Source organism: Chenopodium album, chromosome 27 (genome assembly GCF_948465745.1).
Source record: "Chenopodium album chromosome 27, dcCheAlbu1.1, whole genome shotgun sequence".
Lineage (NCBI taxonomy): Eukaryota > Viridiplantae > Streptophyta > Magnoliopsida > Caryophyllales > Amaranthaceae > Chenopodium > Chenopodium album.
In genome coordinates this window covers 23,764,768-23,782,719 of record NC_137860.1, presented here as the reverse complement: position 1 = coordinate 23,782,719, position 17,952 = coordinate 23,764,768, and the positions used below count along the sequence as shown (strand labels likewise).

General features: G+C 34.1%; 1 protein-coding gene across 1 annotated transcript; it reads left to right on the top strand.

Annotated features, from left to right (window-relative positions):
- The first annotated feature begins 5,868 nt into the window (after positions 1–5,868).
- Positions 5,869–12,661, top strand: LOC145620668 (uncharacterized). Its single transcript, XM_081675371.1, has 11 exons — positions 5,869–6,128; positions 7,041–7,082; positions 7,176–7,320; positions 7,850–8,079; positions 9,198–9,255; positions 9,987–10,064; positions 10,158–10,246; positions 10,348–10,429; positions 11,647–11,832; positions 11,922–12,064; positions 12,151–12,661. Exons 1-10 carry the CDS (start codon positions 5,965–5,967, stop codon positions 12,060–12,062), a joined length of 1,215 nt encoding a protein of 404 aa, XP_081531497.1. The 5' UTR covers positions 5,869–5,964; the 3' UTR covers positions 12,063–12,064; positions 12,151–12,661.
- Positions 12,662–17,952: the final 5,291 nt, after the last annotated feature.

Below are 17,952 nucleotides of genomic sequence, written 5' to 3'. Positions count from 1 at the left end.
ATAACAAATTAATAACACTTCTTTTAAAAAAATTAACAAACATAATAAGGTTAAAATTGTCCAACTTCAAAATTTTTTTGAAAATACATCGACATGGATGTCTATAAAAAGATCTTTTAAAAATCATTTCATTGATTTTTTTATAATAATTTTTTGATTTGTAGTTTGTAAAATATTGTCAAATGAAGTATTATTCGATTCTTATAATTAACATCTCTCTTCATTAATGACGTTGACTAGGATGTTATTTACTCAGTAACAAAATTGTATATTTTAGTAACCTAAAGTATTTTTTTAGTAACAAGAAAGATTCTTTGGCGCCAATGAAATTTGTCCCACCTTCTAATGGTAAATGGCGCCAAAAACCAAAAAAATTTTGCCTCTCGATTTTGCCTCTCATTTTTTAGCTTATGATGAGTTGTCAATTTTTAATTGATAATGTATGTTGCCTCTCATTTTTTAGCTTATGATGAGTTGTCAATTTTTAATTGATAATGTATGTTGGGACCACATACATTGAATGTATGTGTATTATTGTCCGAGTTGGGCAGGAAATTGACTGGCATTGTAATTATCAATTTTTAGTCCAACAAGCTTAATGTAGCAGAACCAAGTAATTTTATGCGGACTTGAGCATTTGTCCATACTTAGGTCCGGCTTACTCGTGTGCTTAACAACCTAAAATCTTTTTGAAGACTATGAACCTAAAGTCTTTGTTTTTATTTTTCATTAATACTAAAGTACTAATTGACTTTAAAATTTTTCTAAAAAAATGTTTTTATTAAAGGCACGTTCAATTCAGCTTAATTTTAGTTCAGTTCAGCTCCAATCAGATCAGTTCAGTTCAACTCCTATTAATTTTCTTTTCTCATAAAATATTCATTATTCAGTTTAGTTCAGCTTCAATCTGTAACACCCTAGAAATTCCTTTCCTTTAAAATACTTATCTTACTCTTTAAAATACGATTTAGGAATATATAAGACATTACCGCCACCGTGAAAACGACTAAGGCAATTATCAAAGACACACAACGGAAGACTTAATTCAAAAACCGTTCAAAACAAGTCAACTCAAAGTCAACCAAACGAAAGTAAAGTTAAAACCAAAAGCAAACGAATTCAAATAAAAATCAACCTACAACTTGAAACCATTAAAGGCCCTTATTAAAACCAAACCAAATCCAAGACTTGACGTTAGTTCCACTTATAAATAATATCATAAATAATTAAATTAAAGCATAAAAACACATCGTAAACTAATGGAAACTAGCATGATATGATTCGCTCTTCACTCATGTCCCGTCATGAATATGCTTCAATACCTGAAAAACTATCTCTAATTGTTTTCACTACTCTCCATTATAAATGGTTCATCATAGGGCCAAGATAAAGACATGGCCAAAACACACACAATCAACAAAGCTGAGTACATAAACGTAATTACACCAACATGCTTTCACCTATCAACACACACTTACCTCAATGCACCTGTTTACAAACACACACAACATCCAACAAGATTCTTCAACTAGACACTAAATAATTTATTTAGCATTGATCACGCATCGAACGGGTTTTCAACTCTACCTCCCCCAAATTAATTGAGGCTATCGACACGGGAGCTAATCGTGCCAGCATCAAAACTACACATAGGTGACGGAATTCCTGCGCATAATAATAATAAAAGGAATATATAGCGTCCTGTACTCTAGTAGAAGTTATGGTTAAATATAAAACCCCATAACTCACCCTCCCCATATGTTCATACTCAAGGTATATACGTTCCAAGAGTTTTGGTGCGTAATCTCTTTCACTTTACGATATTTACAGATTATTAGACTTGGTGATGACTCACTGTAGACACCCATTTGTGTCTCCCCAAAACCAAACCCAGTGATGAATACCTTTTGCGTCGAACCATAATCGAATGAGTTGAAAGTCAAGTGTTGCGGTTTAGTTTTATTAAAATTCTCTTCTCTCTGTTTTTGAAAATAACTCTATAGCCAAACCAGTTTAGTTTGGTCCATAATTAAGGTCCAATAATAGTTTAGTTGGATGGGGCTTGAAAAGACCTTTCCAACGATATATTATAAGCCCAATTCCGATGAATAATGAGGAAGTTATTGCCAAAATACTAAACTGGGCCCAAACCGGATTTTACCTACGACCCAATGATCATGTGGAGGGTCCAAAGGTTTAATCCTATTCCTAAACTAATTAGGATTGATTAGAATCTTCTATAAGTTTCTAAAATATCTTAATTATCCTTTTTTGAAAAGATAAGATCATGGAATTTGATTTAAATAAAACTTTCCTTTTTTAAAACTTTCCTAATTCTATTCGGATTTAAACATGTTCAAAGATAGTCAGATATTTTTTTCGTGCCTCATATTTTTTTATCCAAATTTTATATGGTTGGATAGATCTTGAAATTATCTTTCCAATGATATATTATAATATTAAATCCGAGCTATAACGAAAAAGATATTAAAGATATACGAAACTCTATCCAAAACTGAAACCGTCCTACTATTTCGTCCATATCTTTTTATCTACAAAAGATTTTAATCTGATTCCAATTGCATTAGAAAGTAGACTTCAAGAGCTTTCCAACGACATATTATATGACTTATTTGGACTTCTAGATAAAAAGATATGATAAAAACAAAATTCGCAAAAACTGCTGTCTACGAGTTTTATTTCGATTCGAATTTGGATTCTTTTCTTATTCTTCGACCTTCTCTTTTTTCTTATAAATAGAGGTCTTATCTCCCCTTTTTTATTCATCAACCTTCATCAATTCTCTCTATCAACTTTCATCAATTACCATCAACTTTCATCAACTCTCATCATCAATTCTTACTATCAATTCTCTCTATTCTCTCTCCAAGCAATATAGCTTAATTCTTTCTCCCTCTCTTTCTAAACTAACTTTTTACAAAATACAATATTCCGCATTCACAAGACTTAGAGTCTCTTAGCCAAGTTCGAAGTTGCCTTCGCCCTAGACGTGCAAGGTTTGATAATTTCTGAGGGTTTGGTCCAAAACTAGTCAAAACTTTATTTAACTTGATTTTAATTTAATTCTTTAATTATTGTTTATTATTTTCATTGAAGTTTACTAACTTGTGTATTTTGTTATTAGAAAGAGGTACGAGGCTTCAAAGTAAGTAGATTAGCTTACTCCCTATTTTATTAACAATGTAGACTGCATGCTTATTATTGTTTTTATCCTTTCTAATATCATGTTAGTACCATGTTAGGTTTAAAGCTTTGATCTTTATTGCTTAGTGACATGCTAGGATTGGTTATAATCTTGTTAGTATCATGCCTAAAATCTTGCTATTATTATTAAGCTTTATTATGCCTTATCATGATTATCATTATATTATGATTATTATTATTGCTTTATTATTATGTTGATTGATTTATTTTATTGTTATTGCTTGATCACACCTTTTATGCTTGTTAAAGGGAATTTGTACTTGAAATCACGCTTAATAAGATAATTATTAATTTGGTTTAGGCTAATGTGATTTTAACTCAAGTGATCGCTAATAATAGTTTTATTTGTGCATTAATATTCAACCAACATAGATAAACATGGTAGGTTTAATATAATGTTTGTATGTTATTGGAAAAGGGCGCATGAATACGAGCAGAACAAAGTAGATGCCTATTTTTATAGGGCGGGTCCTTTCTTTTGTAGATTGGATTCGTACCCTCATCCCTGAACCCTGTTTGGTTCAAGACCTTATGGAGTTGATGGTCCTTTTGGATTGTCTTTTGGGTTTACAAGTTCCTAAAACTTGTTGGCGACTCTTTTGCTCTCTTTTCCTTCCCTTTGGAACGCCACCGTACTTTAGTGTATGATCACAGTGGGGTTCAAGTTTGGGATCATAATGCTTGAAATATTCCCTACACTCACAAACCACAATCATTCAATCAACAATAATTATTCAATCAATCCAACCAATTTAATTCTTGAATAATTTGTGACCACATAATATTTAATGTTGAACCCTTTTTAAATCTACCTCAGTGTCAAAGACACCTTAAACGCATAAAGCGCCACAAATCCTATCACTCGGTGTTAAAAACACCATAAGTGCACTAAGGCACCAACATACAATTTATTCCTCGTGTACATAGACACTTATATAGCTCCTTTTCATGTTTATATAATAGCATCAATAAAAATTATATGAACCATAATAAAATTCCTTTTTAATATTCCAAGCCAAATTAAACATGTAGTTTAATTAAACATGCATTCTATCATGCCATTAATAAAAGCGTAGTCCATATAATCATGCCAAAATATAATTTTCCAATCCATAATCCATCACAAAATAAATCATGCTTCACAATTAAATCACCAACATCAATAATCCACAATTCCAAACATTAATCTTAGCATGATATTACTTGTAATTTAATTTGCCAAACCTATCATGCCACTACATCACCCATATATATGCTAAGTATGCGAACGTACCTTGAATACGATCTTAAAATCGCCACGAATAATAGAAACTGCTCACTTCAAAGTCTCATACAATTTAAAATCATAGAAGAGTATTTAAATCCTCTCCACACAAATTTCCAGCAATATATACTATAATAAAACCCCTCATAATTTAATTAAAATAGGAAAAATTGCTCCCATTAATCTGAACTTTGCCTCGTCCGCCGAAATTAATCCCAACTTTCGTTTATTATCAATCACTCCCAACTTTAGGGGTATTAATTTTTGTTGCACCCAACAAGCCATCCAACCTGATGTAGCATATTACCTAGACATGTGTCAACACGTGATAGGTCCAAAAAATTTTTTAAAAAAAGAAAAAAAAAATTAAAATTAAAAAAAAAAAAAAACTCCCAAACCCAGCCACCATACCCCATTCCCGGAAAACACTCCATCACCACCCCTACCCCGCCGGAAATTCGCGCCCATCCCCGAAAACTCCTCCCCCGTTGCCGGAAACCGCCGCCCAGCCATCCCTTCTTTTCCCCCACCCCCGAAAACCCCTCCCTAGCAGCCCAACCACCTCATAAAACCCCTCCCCATGCCACCCCCGAAAACCCCTTTCCCAGCAACACCCAATCCTTACCCCTTCGACAATCAGCCACGAAATCGGCCACAAACGGTCGTAATCGGCCGGTTTAGGGTATTCAGCCCCAACATCGGCCAATTTCGGCCATTTGTGGCCAATTTACGTGGTCGATTTCGGGGAGGGGGTTCCGGTGTGGCCACTTTTGGTGCCCAATTTTGGTGGGGAAACGGTCGTTTAGGCCTTTGATGGGTTTTCCGGTAGTAATGGCTAGGAAGGGAGTGCGTCGGTGGTGGTAGTGTGGTGAGTAGGGCATGCGTCGATGGTGGTGGTGTGGTGATAATGGAGGTGCGGCAGCTGGGTTAGTTTTAGGATTTTTTTATTTTTTATTTTCTCTATTTTTTTCAACCAATTCAATATTAATACGTGTGCAAAAAATAAAAAAATAATTCAAAAATATTTACCAGATTAATCGGTTGCAAGTCATTTGGGTGCAATAGAAATTAATACTCTTAAAGTTGGGAGTGATAGATAATAATCCAAAGTACGGATTATTTTTGGCGGGCGAGACAAAGTTCAGATTAATGGGAGCAATTTTTTCAAATAAATATGAATACGAGAATATCTCTAATTTTCAATACCTAACTATGTTTTTTTTTCCCTCAAAAAAAAAAAAAAAAAAAAAAAAAAAAAAAAAAAAAAAAAAAAACTATAACCTAACTATGTTTTATTGTAGCTGTAAATCACAAAGTGTAATTTGTGAATAGTATAAAATTCCAAGGGTGAAAATGGAAAAAGAAGAATAGAAATTGTGGGGCAATGCAGTTTGAACAAGAGCACACGATTTCTTTCGGTTTGCGATCTCTGAAGAAGCTTTAAAGCTTCGAAATTCTCTTCAAATTGTTTATTAATGGCAACAAAGATGAATCAAATCTTACCCATTTTTGTTCTTCCCTTATTATTCTTGCTTTCATTGAATGATTACAATGTTGTTGCTGCTGAATCGAGTTCTTCTACTTCCACCACAATGCACACCAATAACTGGGCTGTTTTAGTCTGCACCTCTCGATTTTGGTAATTCCCTCCATTTCATGTTAATTTTGTTCTTGTAAATGTTCCCAATTTTTGTATTTGATTATACCCAATTAGATTCAGTTGGTATTTTATTGATTGACTAGATAGTTTTGTTGTATAATTTTCAATTCTATGTTTTACTTGTGTATATCTTGTTTATTAGCTCAATCTTTTGCTGCTAAAGAATACCCACAAATTCTGTGCATTTATATCAAAAGTACAATTAAGAGTTGTACAATTTCTAATGAAGAATATATATTCTGAAAGTTAATTTTAGTAATACTAATAATTTCTATAGAATTTAAAAGTATGGTATTGCTGTGTAAGCATTTCCATCCTTTTGAAGTTGAGCTGGTGTGAGATTTTATGAACTCGGCCAAAGCCAAAAGGGTTTCACCCTGCAAAGAGAAATGATTTTCTTTTCTGTGAGATGGAGTTATTTTGATCCATTTTGAAGTTCTTTTTTGCTAAATTAGTGCTGTTATTTATTCATATAATCAATTTCAGTAGGATAAAAGGGCTAATGGAGCGATTAATGTGTAGTAGCCGTATCATGCTACTTTATAGGGAAGGTTCATGCTTTAATTAATCTCATACTACATATGCTGCATGTTTTGATCATTATTCATAGCAACTGATTGTTTCCGTGCTTCTATAATTCCATAAACCTTTTTTCCGTGCAATAGTTGGTGTGTTTACCTCTATAGACCGTCTCCCTGCACCTAGATGACTTATTTTTGTTGGAATTTGAAAAAGAAATGATAAGCCTATTCTTAGAGGAGCTTGTTGCTCTTTAATTTTGGTGTTATATTTCTTACATTCAAAAATGGTTTGTCTTAAGCTCATGTTTTTGAAATCTCTTAGCACTGCTTTGATTTGAGGAAAGTTCTTGATTCATCTTTTATTTTGAAGGTTCAACTATCGACACATGGCCAATACCCTATCCTTGTATAGGTAAAAGAAAATCATATCAATCTACTTATTCTCCTATAATCTATAATTCCATGTCTCCTAATTTGTTAAGATATCTTTCCTTTCCATTTTTAGGACCGTTAAGAGACTAGGGATACCGGATGAGAGGATAATACTTATGTTAGCTGATGACATGGCTTGTAATGCAAGAAATAAGTACCCTGCTCAAGTTTTCAACAATGAAAACCATCGACTTAATTTGTATGGAGACAATGTTGAGGTGCATTATTATATTCTTCAACTGTTTTTTAAATACATTTTTTAAGTTTATACTTCTTAAGTTTTAGTTCTACAGTTTTACTGCCAGCGTACTTTGTTTCACTGTATGCTATAAACACCATAATGAACAATGGACATAGTCATCATATCATTTGCTCTTTCTCTTCCAGAATCCATATCACTCTTTATTAATGTGCTTCTTATACTTTTGGTGACTTTTGTATGGATATTGTACTTCATATTGCGTAGTTTTCATCAATCACAATGGGTATACTCTCCCTTTATCTTTGTATTTTCCCTTGTGTTGAAGGGCTGGCTTTGTTGTAATTTGTAAACAATGTGTGCAGCCCCTTATGCATCCCAGCCTGTCAACATAGTGATTGGTAATTCTGGCAGGATGTTGATGCTGTCTCAACTTTTGTTGTATAACTAGTATTTGGCTCTATGAATTTTGAATCCTTTTAGTATTGTGTACAATGACGCAATATCATATAATTATTTGATTGAAATACTATCTGACTGGTCTGCAGGTTGATTATAGAGGTTATGAGGTGACTGTCGAAAACTTCATGAGGGTTTTAACAGGGCGACATGAAGATGCTGTTCCAAGGTCCAAACGGTTGTTAAGTGATGAAGGAAGCCATATACTTTTGTATATGACTGGTCATGGTGGGGATGAATTTTTGAAGTTTCAAGACTCTGAGGAACTTCAGAGCCATGATTTAGCAGATGCAGTGAAACAAATGAAAGAAAAGCATAGGTAACTTATGTTACATGTCCAGATAATTTAACTTATAGCAGTTATAAGTATGCATATGTTACTATTGGTAACCTCAATACATATTATTGGTAACCTCAATTGATGACCTTACATTGTGATTATTGCTATTATTGATCTGAAGCTATAAAAGCTAGTTGTCTATGCTTACTATTACTTTTTTAGTTGGTACATGGTTAGAGGTCCAATAATGGAGAGTATTTTGTAAACATAGCAAGGAGGATATGTCTTTGACCATTATCTTGTTTGATGTGTGTTTAATGCGTATTCTGATTGATGAAATTAGATAATTTGGATCCTATCGTCTTTACCAGTTTAACTGTTTCTGTCTATAGTTTCACGAAATACTTGCAGATGTTTACTCTGTGCATTATTTGTTTTGCGTTGACAGAAGTTAAGGGTTTTACATTCCTCCTTGTTGAGTGGCAATTGGTATTTCCATTAGATCTCTGCCCTCTTCTTGGGGGGTATCAACAACTGTTCCACCTAATTTCCATCCCTAATATTTTTGGTTATGAATTTAAGCCTCTATCTAGGAACTTATTGGTCCAAATTTGAATTGCCTTTACTGAAGCTATGTCAAATAAAGCCTAAATAATTATTTCGTTCCTGTTTTACTTTTTATGTTTTTGGGGCAAGTAATGGCTACTTTTTAGATCCAACTATACTAAAAGCTTCAAATCCTGCAATTTAGAAGTACTATTAGCCTAATAATTTTGAATTTTTGTAATTAGTTTATGTATCTAAACAGATAAGTTACATTCCAACCAATGGCATATTAATAAATTGGAACATTCCTATACAAGCTTCATAGACGTTGGTATTGTGTTCTGTAACTACGTTCTTGAAGCAAACATACCACAAAATAGGTAATCCTAGCCTCCTAGGTTTACATACTGTATGTCTATGTCACAATTGTGATTTATACTCTCAGAACATTGTGAGAGTGCCTTGAGCTTTGTTCCTTGCATGGAATTATGCCTGAAGTTGAGATGAAGTTGCTTGTTAGATCTAAAGCTGCAGTTTTCTCTTAAGATGATTAGATGGAAACAATTTAACTTTAAATATCTAAATTACCAGTGGTTTGCACTCTGTTTTAGATTCAAGGAGCTTTTGATAATGGTTGACACTTGCCAAGCTGCCACTCTTTTCAACCAGGTTAGAATTATTTCATGTATGTGCAAATCATCTTATTGACTCTGCGACCGCCTCACGTCACAAATCTGAGTAAGAATAACAGAGAGAGTATAATGTAGGGATGTTCTTTTCATATTCCTTTTGCTACCTTCAGAATATTCTATGAAAGTTTGGTCACTGCTTTCATTTCATGAAGGAATCGCCAGTGTGTTTCTAAACTTCTTTGAAACTGCTACCCTGTGTGGGTACCTTGTAATTGCCATTCTTCCACTTTCTGCTAGCCAGGAGGTTTTATTATTATTTTTTTTTTTAGTTTTATTTTTGTAATTTTTTTGTAGGGGTACTGAATTCATTTCCTTATTATTTTTTTGTAATTTTTTTAGTTTTACCCCTCTTCTTTCTTTTCCTTACTTTCATCCTTCTGCCCCCGTTTTAGGGAGCTGTAAGGGGTCTAGGTCGAGCTTCTGTCATTAGAGTGAAGATTAAGCTACTAAGTATTGAGAAATTTGTGAAATCACCTTTTTAATTTTTGGGTTTTGTTTTTTTTGGGAGAGCCACACGGGCAAAGTGTGAAGACTAGATTTGATCCTAGATCTTGAGTATTACCCCTTAAGAATTTAGCTGACTAAGCTAGTTGGTTGTCCACTTATCCACAATTTGAGAGATCGTGTAGATAGGCTTATGGAATGTGTGAAAAATCTTGATCAATTTGCACCCCATTTGTGGAGTATAATGTAGTTTTCACCCTGCAGCTACAATCACCTGGCGTTTTGGCAATTGGGAGCAGTATGAAAGGGGAAAATTCTTATTCTCACCACTTGGATTCGGATGTAAGCTTGTTGCTAGCTTCCTAACATTTATCAAACATGTTAATGAATGAGGCTGCTACAGTGTTTACATACTATAAGACTTCCTTTTTTCAGGTTGGAGTTTCTGTTGTAGATCGCTTCACTTATTATACCCTTGCTTTTTTTGAGAGGCTAAATATGTATGACAATGCCTCCTTGAGCAGGTATGTAGCAACTAGTCTTTCATAGAAATGTATTTGTGTTAGTTTTGTATACACCCTTTTCCTTTTGCAACTAATCTTGTTTAGACTTGTATTTGCAACAGTTTGTTCAATTCTTACAAACCAAATTTGCTCATGTCTACTGCATATTACCGAACTGATTTATACAAACGCAATTTAGAAGAGGTAGGTTATGCTTTGCACCTATATGATGTATGGAGTTCTTTCCCTATGATATGCATCTGAGACTTGCAGCATTAGTAAAACCTGCCACTTTTGCCTAAAGTCTTTGTTTAATTACATACTTTTTTTATTTTTCTAATCAGAAACTGTTCAAATAGACATGCACACAGCTCGAAGAATCTTTTTGCTTAGCTCGCCTGTAGTCACATTTGCTTTGCCATTGTCACAAACCATTGTTGAAGATTCTGATTGAATCTTGGTCCATAGAAGCTCACTAGTCTTCCATGCTTTTGTTTGGGTGTAATTGACCAGATATCGATTTTGTTAAATTGATTTAATAAGAAGAATTAATAATGATGGAAGAAGCTTGATTGATGATGGCTAAGAGGTTACAAAATGATAGGTTAATAGCTTTAGGCTATAACTCTCTTTGATAACTTTAGGTTATCAGCCTCTTAGTAACTTGAGATTACTACTCTTTCGATAGGAATTAGCATGGTTTCCAGCACTGACAATGGCAGAAAATAAGAAGAAAGATGATGATTATAGTATTAAGATGAGGATTACACTAGATTGAATGATAATTCCACTTTCGAGAGGTGGATTCTTTCCAAGTATGAGCTTTCGAGAGGCTCACTCTCTCCCAATAACAAACCTCACAATATTTAACATATTTTTATTCTTCCTAATGAGGCCTATTTATAGAAAATCCCTCCTAACAAACCTCTAGCTTATTCCCCAAGTTACTACTAAAAGACTATGACTAACATGCCCTTCCCCCAAATATTGATTCCTTGCATCTCTCAACATAATTTCTCACAATTCACATAATTTTCTACTGCATAGGCTACTACTCCTTATCAAATCAAGCAAAGTCACAAAAGACAGCAAAGATAACCTAACATTTATTAATCTTGTCTTCTACTGCTATCAGAAATCAGCTTATGTTGCTGTACTCCCTAGTGCCTCCTTAATTAGTTCTGTCTCGTAGTGTTCATATGCCGCTCCTTGTCTTTCTTTTATTTCATGTTGCTTTTCTCCTTATATCGGCTCCATTATGTTGGGTTAGAGGTGGAAGGATTATAAAGAGTAGATTTTTTTAATCCCAGCTAGAAATAAAAGATGGAAATGATTTAATTTTTTATCCAATCATCTATAACTACTTTCTTTGATTTGCTCTCATCACTCCTTTTACTTATTTATTCTCCCTCCCTATTCAGGTTCCTGTGACAAACTTCTTTGGCTCAGTCATGGAAACAATTCACACAGAGTCTGCGTATAAAGCATTCTCAAACAAGAATTTAAGTTGGGATATTAGAAGCATGTCACTTGAGCAGCAAGCTGACTTGCAGAAACAAAGAGAGCTGCTAGCTGACAGTGATTTGGAAACTATCTATCGCACAGTGGTAAAGTTTTTTTAAGTCTTTTGATTTTAGTCCAAAATTTATTGGCTGTAATGAGTCTTATAGTGGAAGTTTATTTTTGCACTTTGAAGGATCAAGTTTGCCCTATTCACCAGATGTGGGGTACTCTGCAAAACAAAGTCGATAGTATAGTTGATGTTGAAACTATCGTGAATCGTGGATTGTTCTTTATGCTACCTTTGGTAGCAATTACAACTTGGCTATCGCATTGAAGGTACGGTGCATCATTGCATATTCTTGATTTTATATTTCTTTGATTTTTGTTCTCGAGTTTAATGTGTTTCTGTTGGATTATGTTAGCTGTTACACAAGCTTCAATTCATACCAGCAACCAGTAGCTCAACATATTCAGACTCAAGCAAAGCTACATTACAAGCTTTCTCAAGTCCTCATACGAGCAGTTGTGACGTCAGCAGCTCAAAGGAAGAAGTCTTGAAGACCCCATATGATTAAATGTTATGCTGCTTTCTGCTTTTATATTGAATAGAAGATCTAGTTAGTTTGTGCTCTATAAATAGAGGTTTGATGCCTGATCCTTCTTCTTTGTCAGGACTCAGGAGGCAATGCTTTTTATAATTAACATTCTTTGGCCCAGTTTTGGCAAGTCATCACTTTGGTGCTTAGTCATGTTCCTGTGACTATAATTTGCTAACCCTGCCAGAAGTTGCTTAGGCTGCTGTTCCTTTTCTGTTTATCAACTTTTGTAGTTCGTCCTTGTGTATAATTATAGATCTTAATGTTGAATTACTTTGAACCATAGGGAGTATTATTGGGACTTTAAAATTGTGTACTTTTGACCTTCCGTTTTGGTCAATATGGGAGGCGCTATCATACTCTCAAATGTGAAGCTTCATTTGATTTATGACAGGTATTAATAATAATGATAAAGTGAGAAGAAGCAAGCAAAGAAAAACTTTCATGAATGGAGTTTCTTGATTTATGGAGAGAAAATATGCAGCGGAAGAATTAAGCTAATTGAATGAATCTAACTAACTAGTCTAAGGCTATTTATAGCTCTGTCCTAATGTGGTTGAACCCACAATTAATACAAATAATAAAAGAATGATGAGTCAGAAAATTTCCTAACAAACTAAGAATTAGTTATAACAACTTCTGATGAGCTTTCACTTGTGCTGACTGTACACGTCTTGGATGCTTCTGGAAGCTCCTGCTCAATACCCCCCTCAAGCTAGGTACTGGTGAAACCATGCCTAGCTTGGACAACAATTGATTAAATTGTGTAGAAGGTAGAATCTTAGTAAAGACATCTGCAAGCTGGCTGGAAGTTGGTAAGTAAGTGAGTTGAATAAGCCCTTCAAGTACTTTGTCTTTGGTGAAATGGCAATCAATTTCTATATGCTTTGTACATTCATGGAAGACAAGGTTTCTTGCTATGTGTAGTGCACTTTGGTTGTCACAATACAGGGTCACAAGTCTGAAATTTGTCAGTCCAATTTCTTCCAGAAACCTAACCAACCAAGTAGTTTCTTATGTTGCAGATGCCATTGCTCGATATTCAGCTTCTAATGAAGACTTTGAAGTAGTGCCCTGCTTCTTGCTCTTCCAGCTGATTGGTGTCTCTCCTAAAAGAATAATATAACCAGAGACAGACTTTCTTGTATCTGGACAAGCACCCCAGTCACTGTCAGAATAAGCTTAGCTTGTAAGCATAACTTGTCAGTAGCTTTCAGTCCTTGTACTGTAGTTGAAGCAACATATTTGAGACTGTGTTGCAAAGCTTGAAAGAGTGGAACTCTTGGTGTCTGCATGTATCTTAGAGCCTTATTCGATTACTAATTAAGCCTAAAACGTGTTCATACATGTTTAAACTTGATTAATGACGGACCCAAATGCGTCAAGTGCAATGATTAGATCAAATGGAACCTACATTGTTAAAAACCGAGCCAAACAGATAAACCAACCATAAAATTCCCATGCAAGGCTTATACAAATGGATTGTCCTTTCAAAGAGCTTTCCAACAGTATATTATAAGCCCAATTCCGAGCCAAAACGAAGAAGTTACAATCAAAACACTAAACCGGGCCCAAAACCGACACCCTTGCACTCCAACAGCCATAACTTTTGATCCATAACATATTTTAACCTAATTCTAACGGAATTGGAAAGTAGACATCTAGAGCTTTCCAATGATATCTTACACGCCTAAATCCGACTTTGCAATCAAAAGTTATGGAAGTTTTAAAAACGCGTTTTCGTATAAGGCCAACCGCAAACCAGCGCAACTCAATTGAAGCTAGTAGTTGGATTAATCAAAAGTAGAGGCCGCGCTAGGGCTAAGATCACGATTCCCCTCTAAAGGGAACATTATCTTGGTACCCTCGCTCCCGAAGTCATTTCTGGTTTATGTAGACCAATTTGGGCACGGGTAAACTTATGATTCATGCTAAATATCCCTTGAACTCTACTTGGGAGAAAGGCATGAACGAGGTTTATGGGTTTTCCTAAAACTCATTGGCGACTCCTATTTGTTCCTTACAAAAAAGCGTGTATGATAGAATCATTTCTAATTCAAGGTCCCCCCAAACAGTCAGGAATTCAAATCCTAATACACCCTAACAAGTGTAAAGTCCTAGGCTTTAAAGGGCCATGAGCATCTAAGGAGAAGGATCCCCTACGACGAGAACACCCTTCTTACAGCATGATCAACGAAATCATACAAAATACAATTACGAATTGATAAAATCTAACCTCCATTGTTTTCTTTGACCTCAACTTTCTCTCTCCTCCATTTTTTTTCTTTCCTCTTTGATAAAGCCAAAAGATTGAATTTGAAACTCATAGATTAAGAAAGAAAGGAGTATGCCCATCAAAACACGAATTACTAACTTAAAAATTTTTATAAAGAAGAAAACTTTAGAGATTGAAGGAAAGTGAGGTAAAGAGGAGAGAGAAAATTTTAAATTGAGAAGAAAACTAAAGAGAGAGAAAAATAATAGAGCTAAGGAAGAAGAAGCAAGAGAATTAAGATATAAGGAAGAAAAAAAAACGTATGTTCATTTTAACGTACTATATGTTCATATTTAATGCTGTTGCAGCTAGCTTGGCTGCACTAGAATTCAGCCAAGAATTTGCATAGTTGGCCCAAATTATAAAATAGGATAGTTGGGTATGAGTTATATTTGGATAAAATACTTATTAACCCAAAAATTAAAACATGTTTTATTTAAAATCCAATAATTTAAAATAGGTTGACCCAAAACATATTTTATAAATAAATGAATAATATATAAAATACGTTAAAAATACGGGGTATAACATTTTGAGACTTTCTCCTTATCCATCCAATGGAAAAATTGAAAAGCATATAAATATGGTCTAATAACCCTAATTACAATGTTATTCTGTTTCAAAAAAAAAAAAAATTACAATGTTATTCAAAGGTGCCCATACCATTATTATTGTTCTCTTGAAAGCCTCCATGTTATATGGCCTGCTAGCTCGACAATAGCTTCCCCACCAATAATAACGCCATATTTTCTTTCACATCAAATGAATCGGTACCTCCTAAGTCCACTAAATCGCTCGCTCTCATCATCTTCTAGGAAGAGAGATAGGCGCTTAATTGCTAGGTTATCGCCCATGGTCGGAGTTTAGTCGTCAAAGATGGAGTTATGACTTTTCTTTCGAAGGAGAGAACCCTTTCTTTCGAGGGAGTTCTTTCTACATATATATGATTATTAAATAATTCTTATTTATATTCATGAATAATATCCATTTTTTTTCTAATGTTCAAATTACAAAAATGGTTATATATAAACCGCGCATCGAATGAATTCTAACTGGTAAAGATTTTTTTTTACTCGTATAATCTAATTTGATCTGAATTTACTTATTCTGATCTGATCTATTTTCTAAAAAAAAAAATACTCCCTCTGCCCTATAATACTTGACACACTTTCTATTTTCATCCGTCCCACAATACATGACATGTTACTAAGGGTCTGTTTCGATTTACTGAAATCAACCGAACTAAACTAAACTGATTGAGGTTGAGCTGAACTGAACTGAAATATTAGACTATGGATTAATGATATTTAACTATGGATTAGTAATGATATTAATCCACTAATAACTATGAAAAATAAAATGAAGTTCAACATTTATCCACTAATTTTTTTGTTTGTTTAAATTTTTTTTTTCATGTTAATTAATGTATGTAAAATTAATCTACTGTAATAGTTTGGATGTTAGAAAATAAAATAAAAACAAACCAACAAAACAAACTGAAAAAAATATCCAAAAATAAAATAAATAAAAAACTAAAAAAAAATCATTAGACATAAATATGAACTTAAAAAATCGGACCAAAGGCAAGCTTAAACTAAATTGTCATTAACAATATCATTAGCTAAATCGTATAAAATAAATAAATTAGCAAAAGAAATGAAATGATTAGAGTTGAACTGAACTAAACTTAATTGAAGCTAAACAGAACTGTTCCTAAATATGGAATGAGACCACTAATAAAATATATTTTCCTACATTTTCTTTTTCCTCACCTACCCCACTTTCACCCCAATTGTTTTCTTATAGTACTTCGTATAAAAATACAAAAACGAATATTTTATAAAATAAACAAATATTTAAAATAAGGAAAAATACACTTTAATAATCCCAGCTGGACGATTGACTTCTAATAATCCCAACTAAGGTTTATTTTTTTAATAATCCTAACTGTGCCTTGAGTTTTCCTCCAACAATCCCAAAAACCTGTTACCTGCTGAAAGGGTAATGTTTTTCTGTAAAAAACGCCACATATCATGATTGGCCTAATATTAATAACAAATAAAAATAAAAAAAAAATTAAATAAAATCCATCCCAGCCACCCCCAGCCCGCCGACAACTGCCAACCAACCCCAGCCAACCGAAAAACTGGTTGGTCAACCACCTTCTCCCACCCGAGAAAATGGCCGACAGGCCCTCCCTAACCCCCAAAACCGACCAGCCACCTTTTCCCACCGCGAAACCCTAACCCCACACCACCTAAACTCCCAGGAAATTGACTGCCAGCCCAAACTAACCACCGAAAATCACCGGAAATTGGTCGCCCGCTCTCACCTGACCTAACTTGACCACCGAAACTAGCCAAGTCGATCCCAAAAACCTAGGGTGGTTTTTGGGATCGAGGTGGCTAGGTAGGTGGTTTAGGGGGTCGGGGTTAGGTTAGTTGGGGTCGTAGAGGTCAGGTCGGCCATTTCCGATTGGTAAGGGTGGCGTTCGGCGAGTTGTCGTTGGGGAGGTTAGGGAAACGACTACTCTTTCGCGATGGGAGAAGCTGGTTGGGAATATTTGAGTTTTTTTTTAATTTTGTTTGGTTTTGTTTTTTTTATTTTTATTATTATTATTTTTATTTTGGGACCAATCACGTGTTGACACGTGTCATGGTACCTGTTATAACATGTCGTTGACTTTGTGTTGACCGGTTGGGACGGTTTGATGAAAACTCAAGGCATAGTTAGGATAATTAAAAAATAAACCTTAGTCGAAATTATTAAAAGTAAATTGTTCATAGTTGTAAAATGTATTTTCCCTTTAAATAAACCCACTTGTAGTTTTATAAAGTACGTGTCTATCCCAACATTTTAGGGCCTATTCTGATTGACTGAACTGAGCTAAACTTATTGGAACGAAATTGAACTGAATATTTTATGAGAGAAGAAAATTAAGAACTGAAATGAACTTATTAGAACTGAATTGAACTGGAAATAATTTGAAGAGAACAGACTCTAAATATTACTCCCTCAGTTTTTAAATATTTGCTCTACTTTTCTTTTCCGGCCGTTTTCAAATACTTGCTCCATTTCCTTTTTTGGAAAGCTTTTACAATTTAATTCATTTATCACGCTTAGTTGATCCAACATACTCCCTCCGTGTTTTTTTTTATATGCATCACTTTGACAATTGCACTATTCACATACCATGGTTGACTTAATTTTTTCACCTCTAAAAAAATAAATAGATATTATTAATTTATTATATAACATATCATTTGATTTGTCATAATGTCTAGTTTCGTAATATAATTTTGTTACAATTTTTACTAATGCACAATGAAAGATATTAATGGTCAAAGTAACGT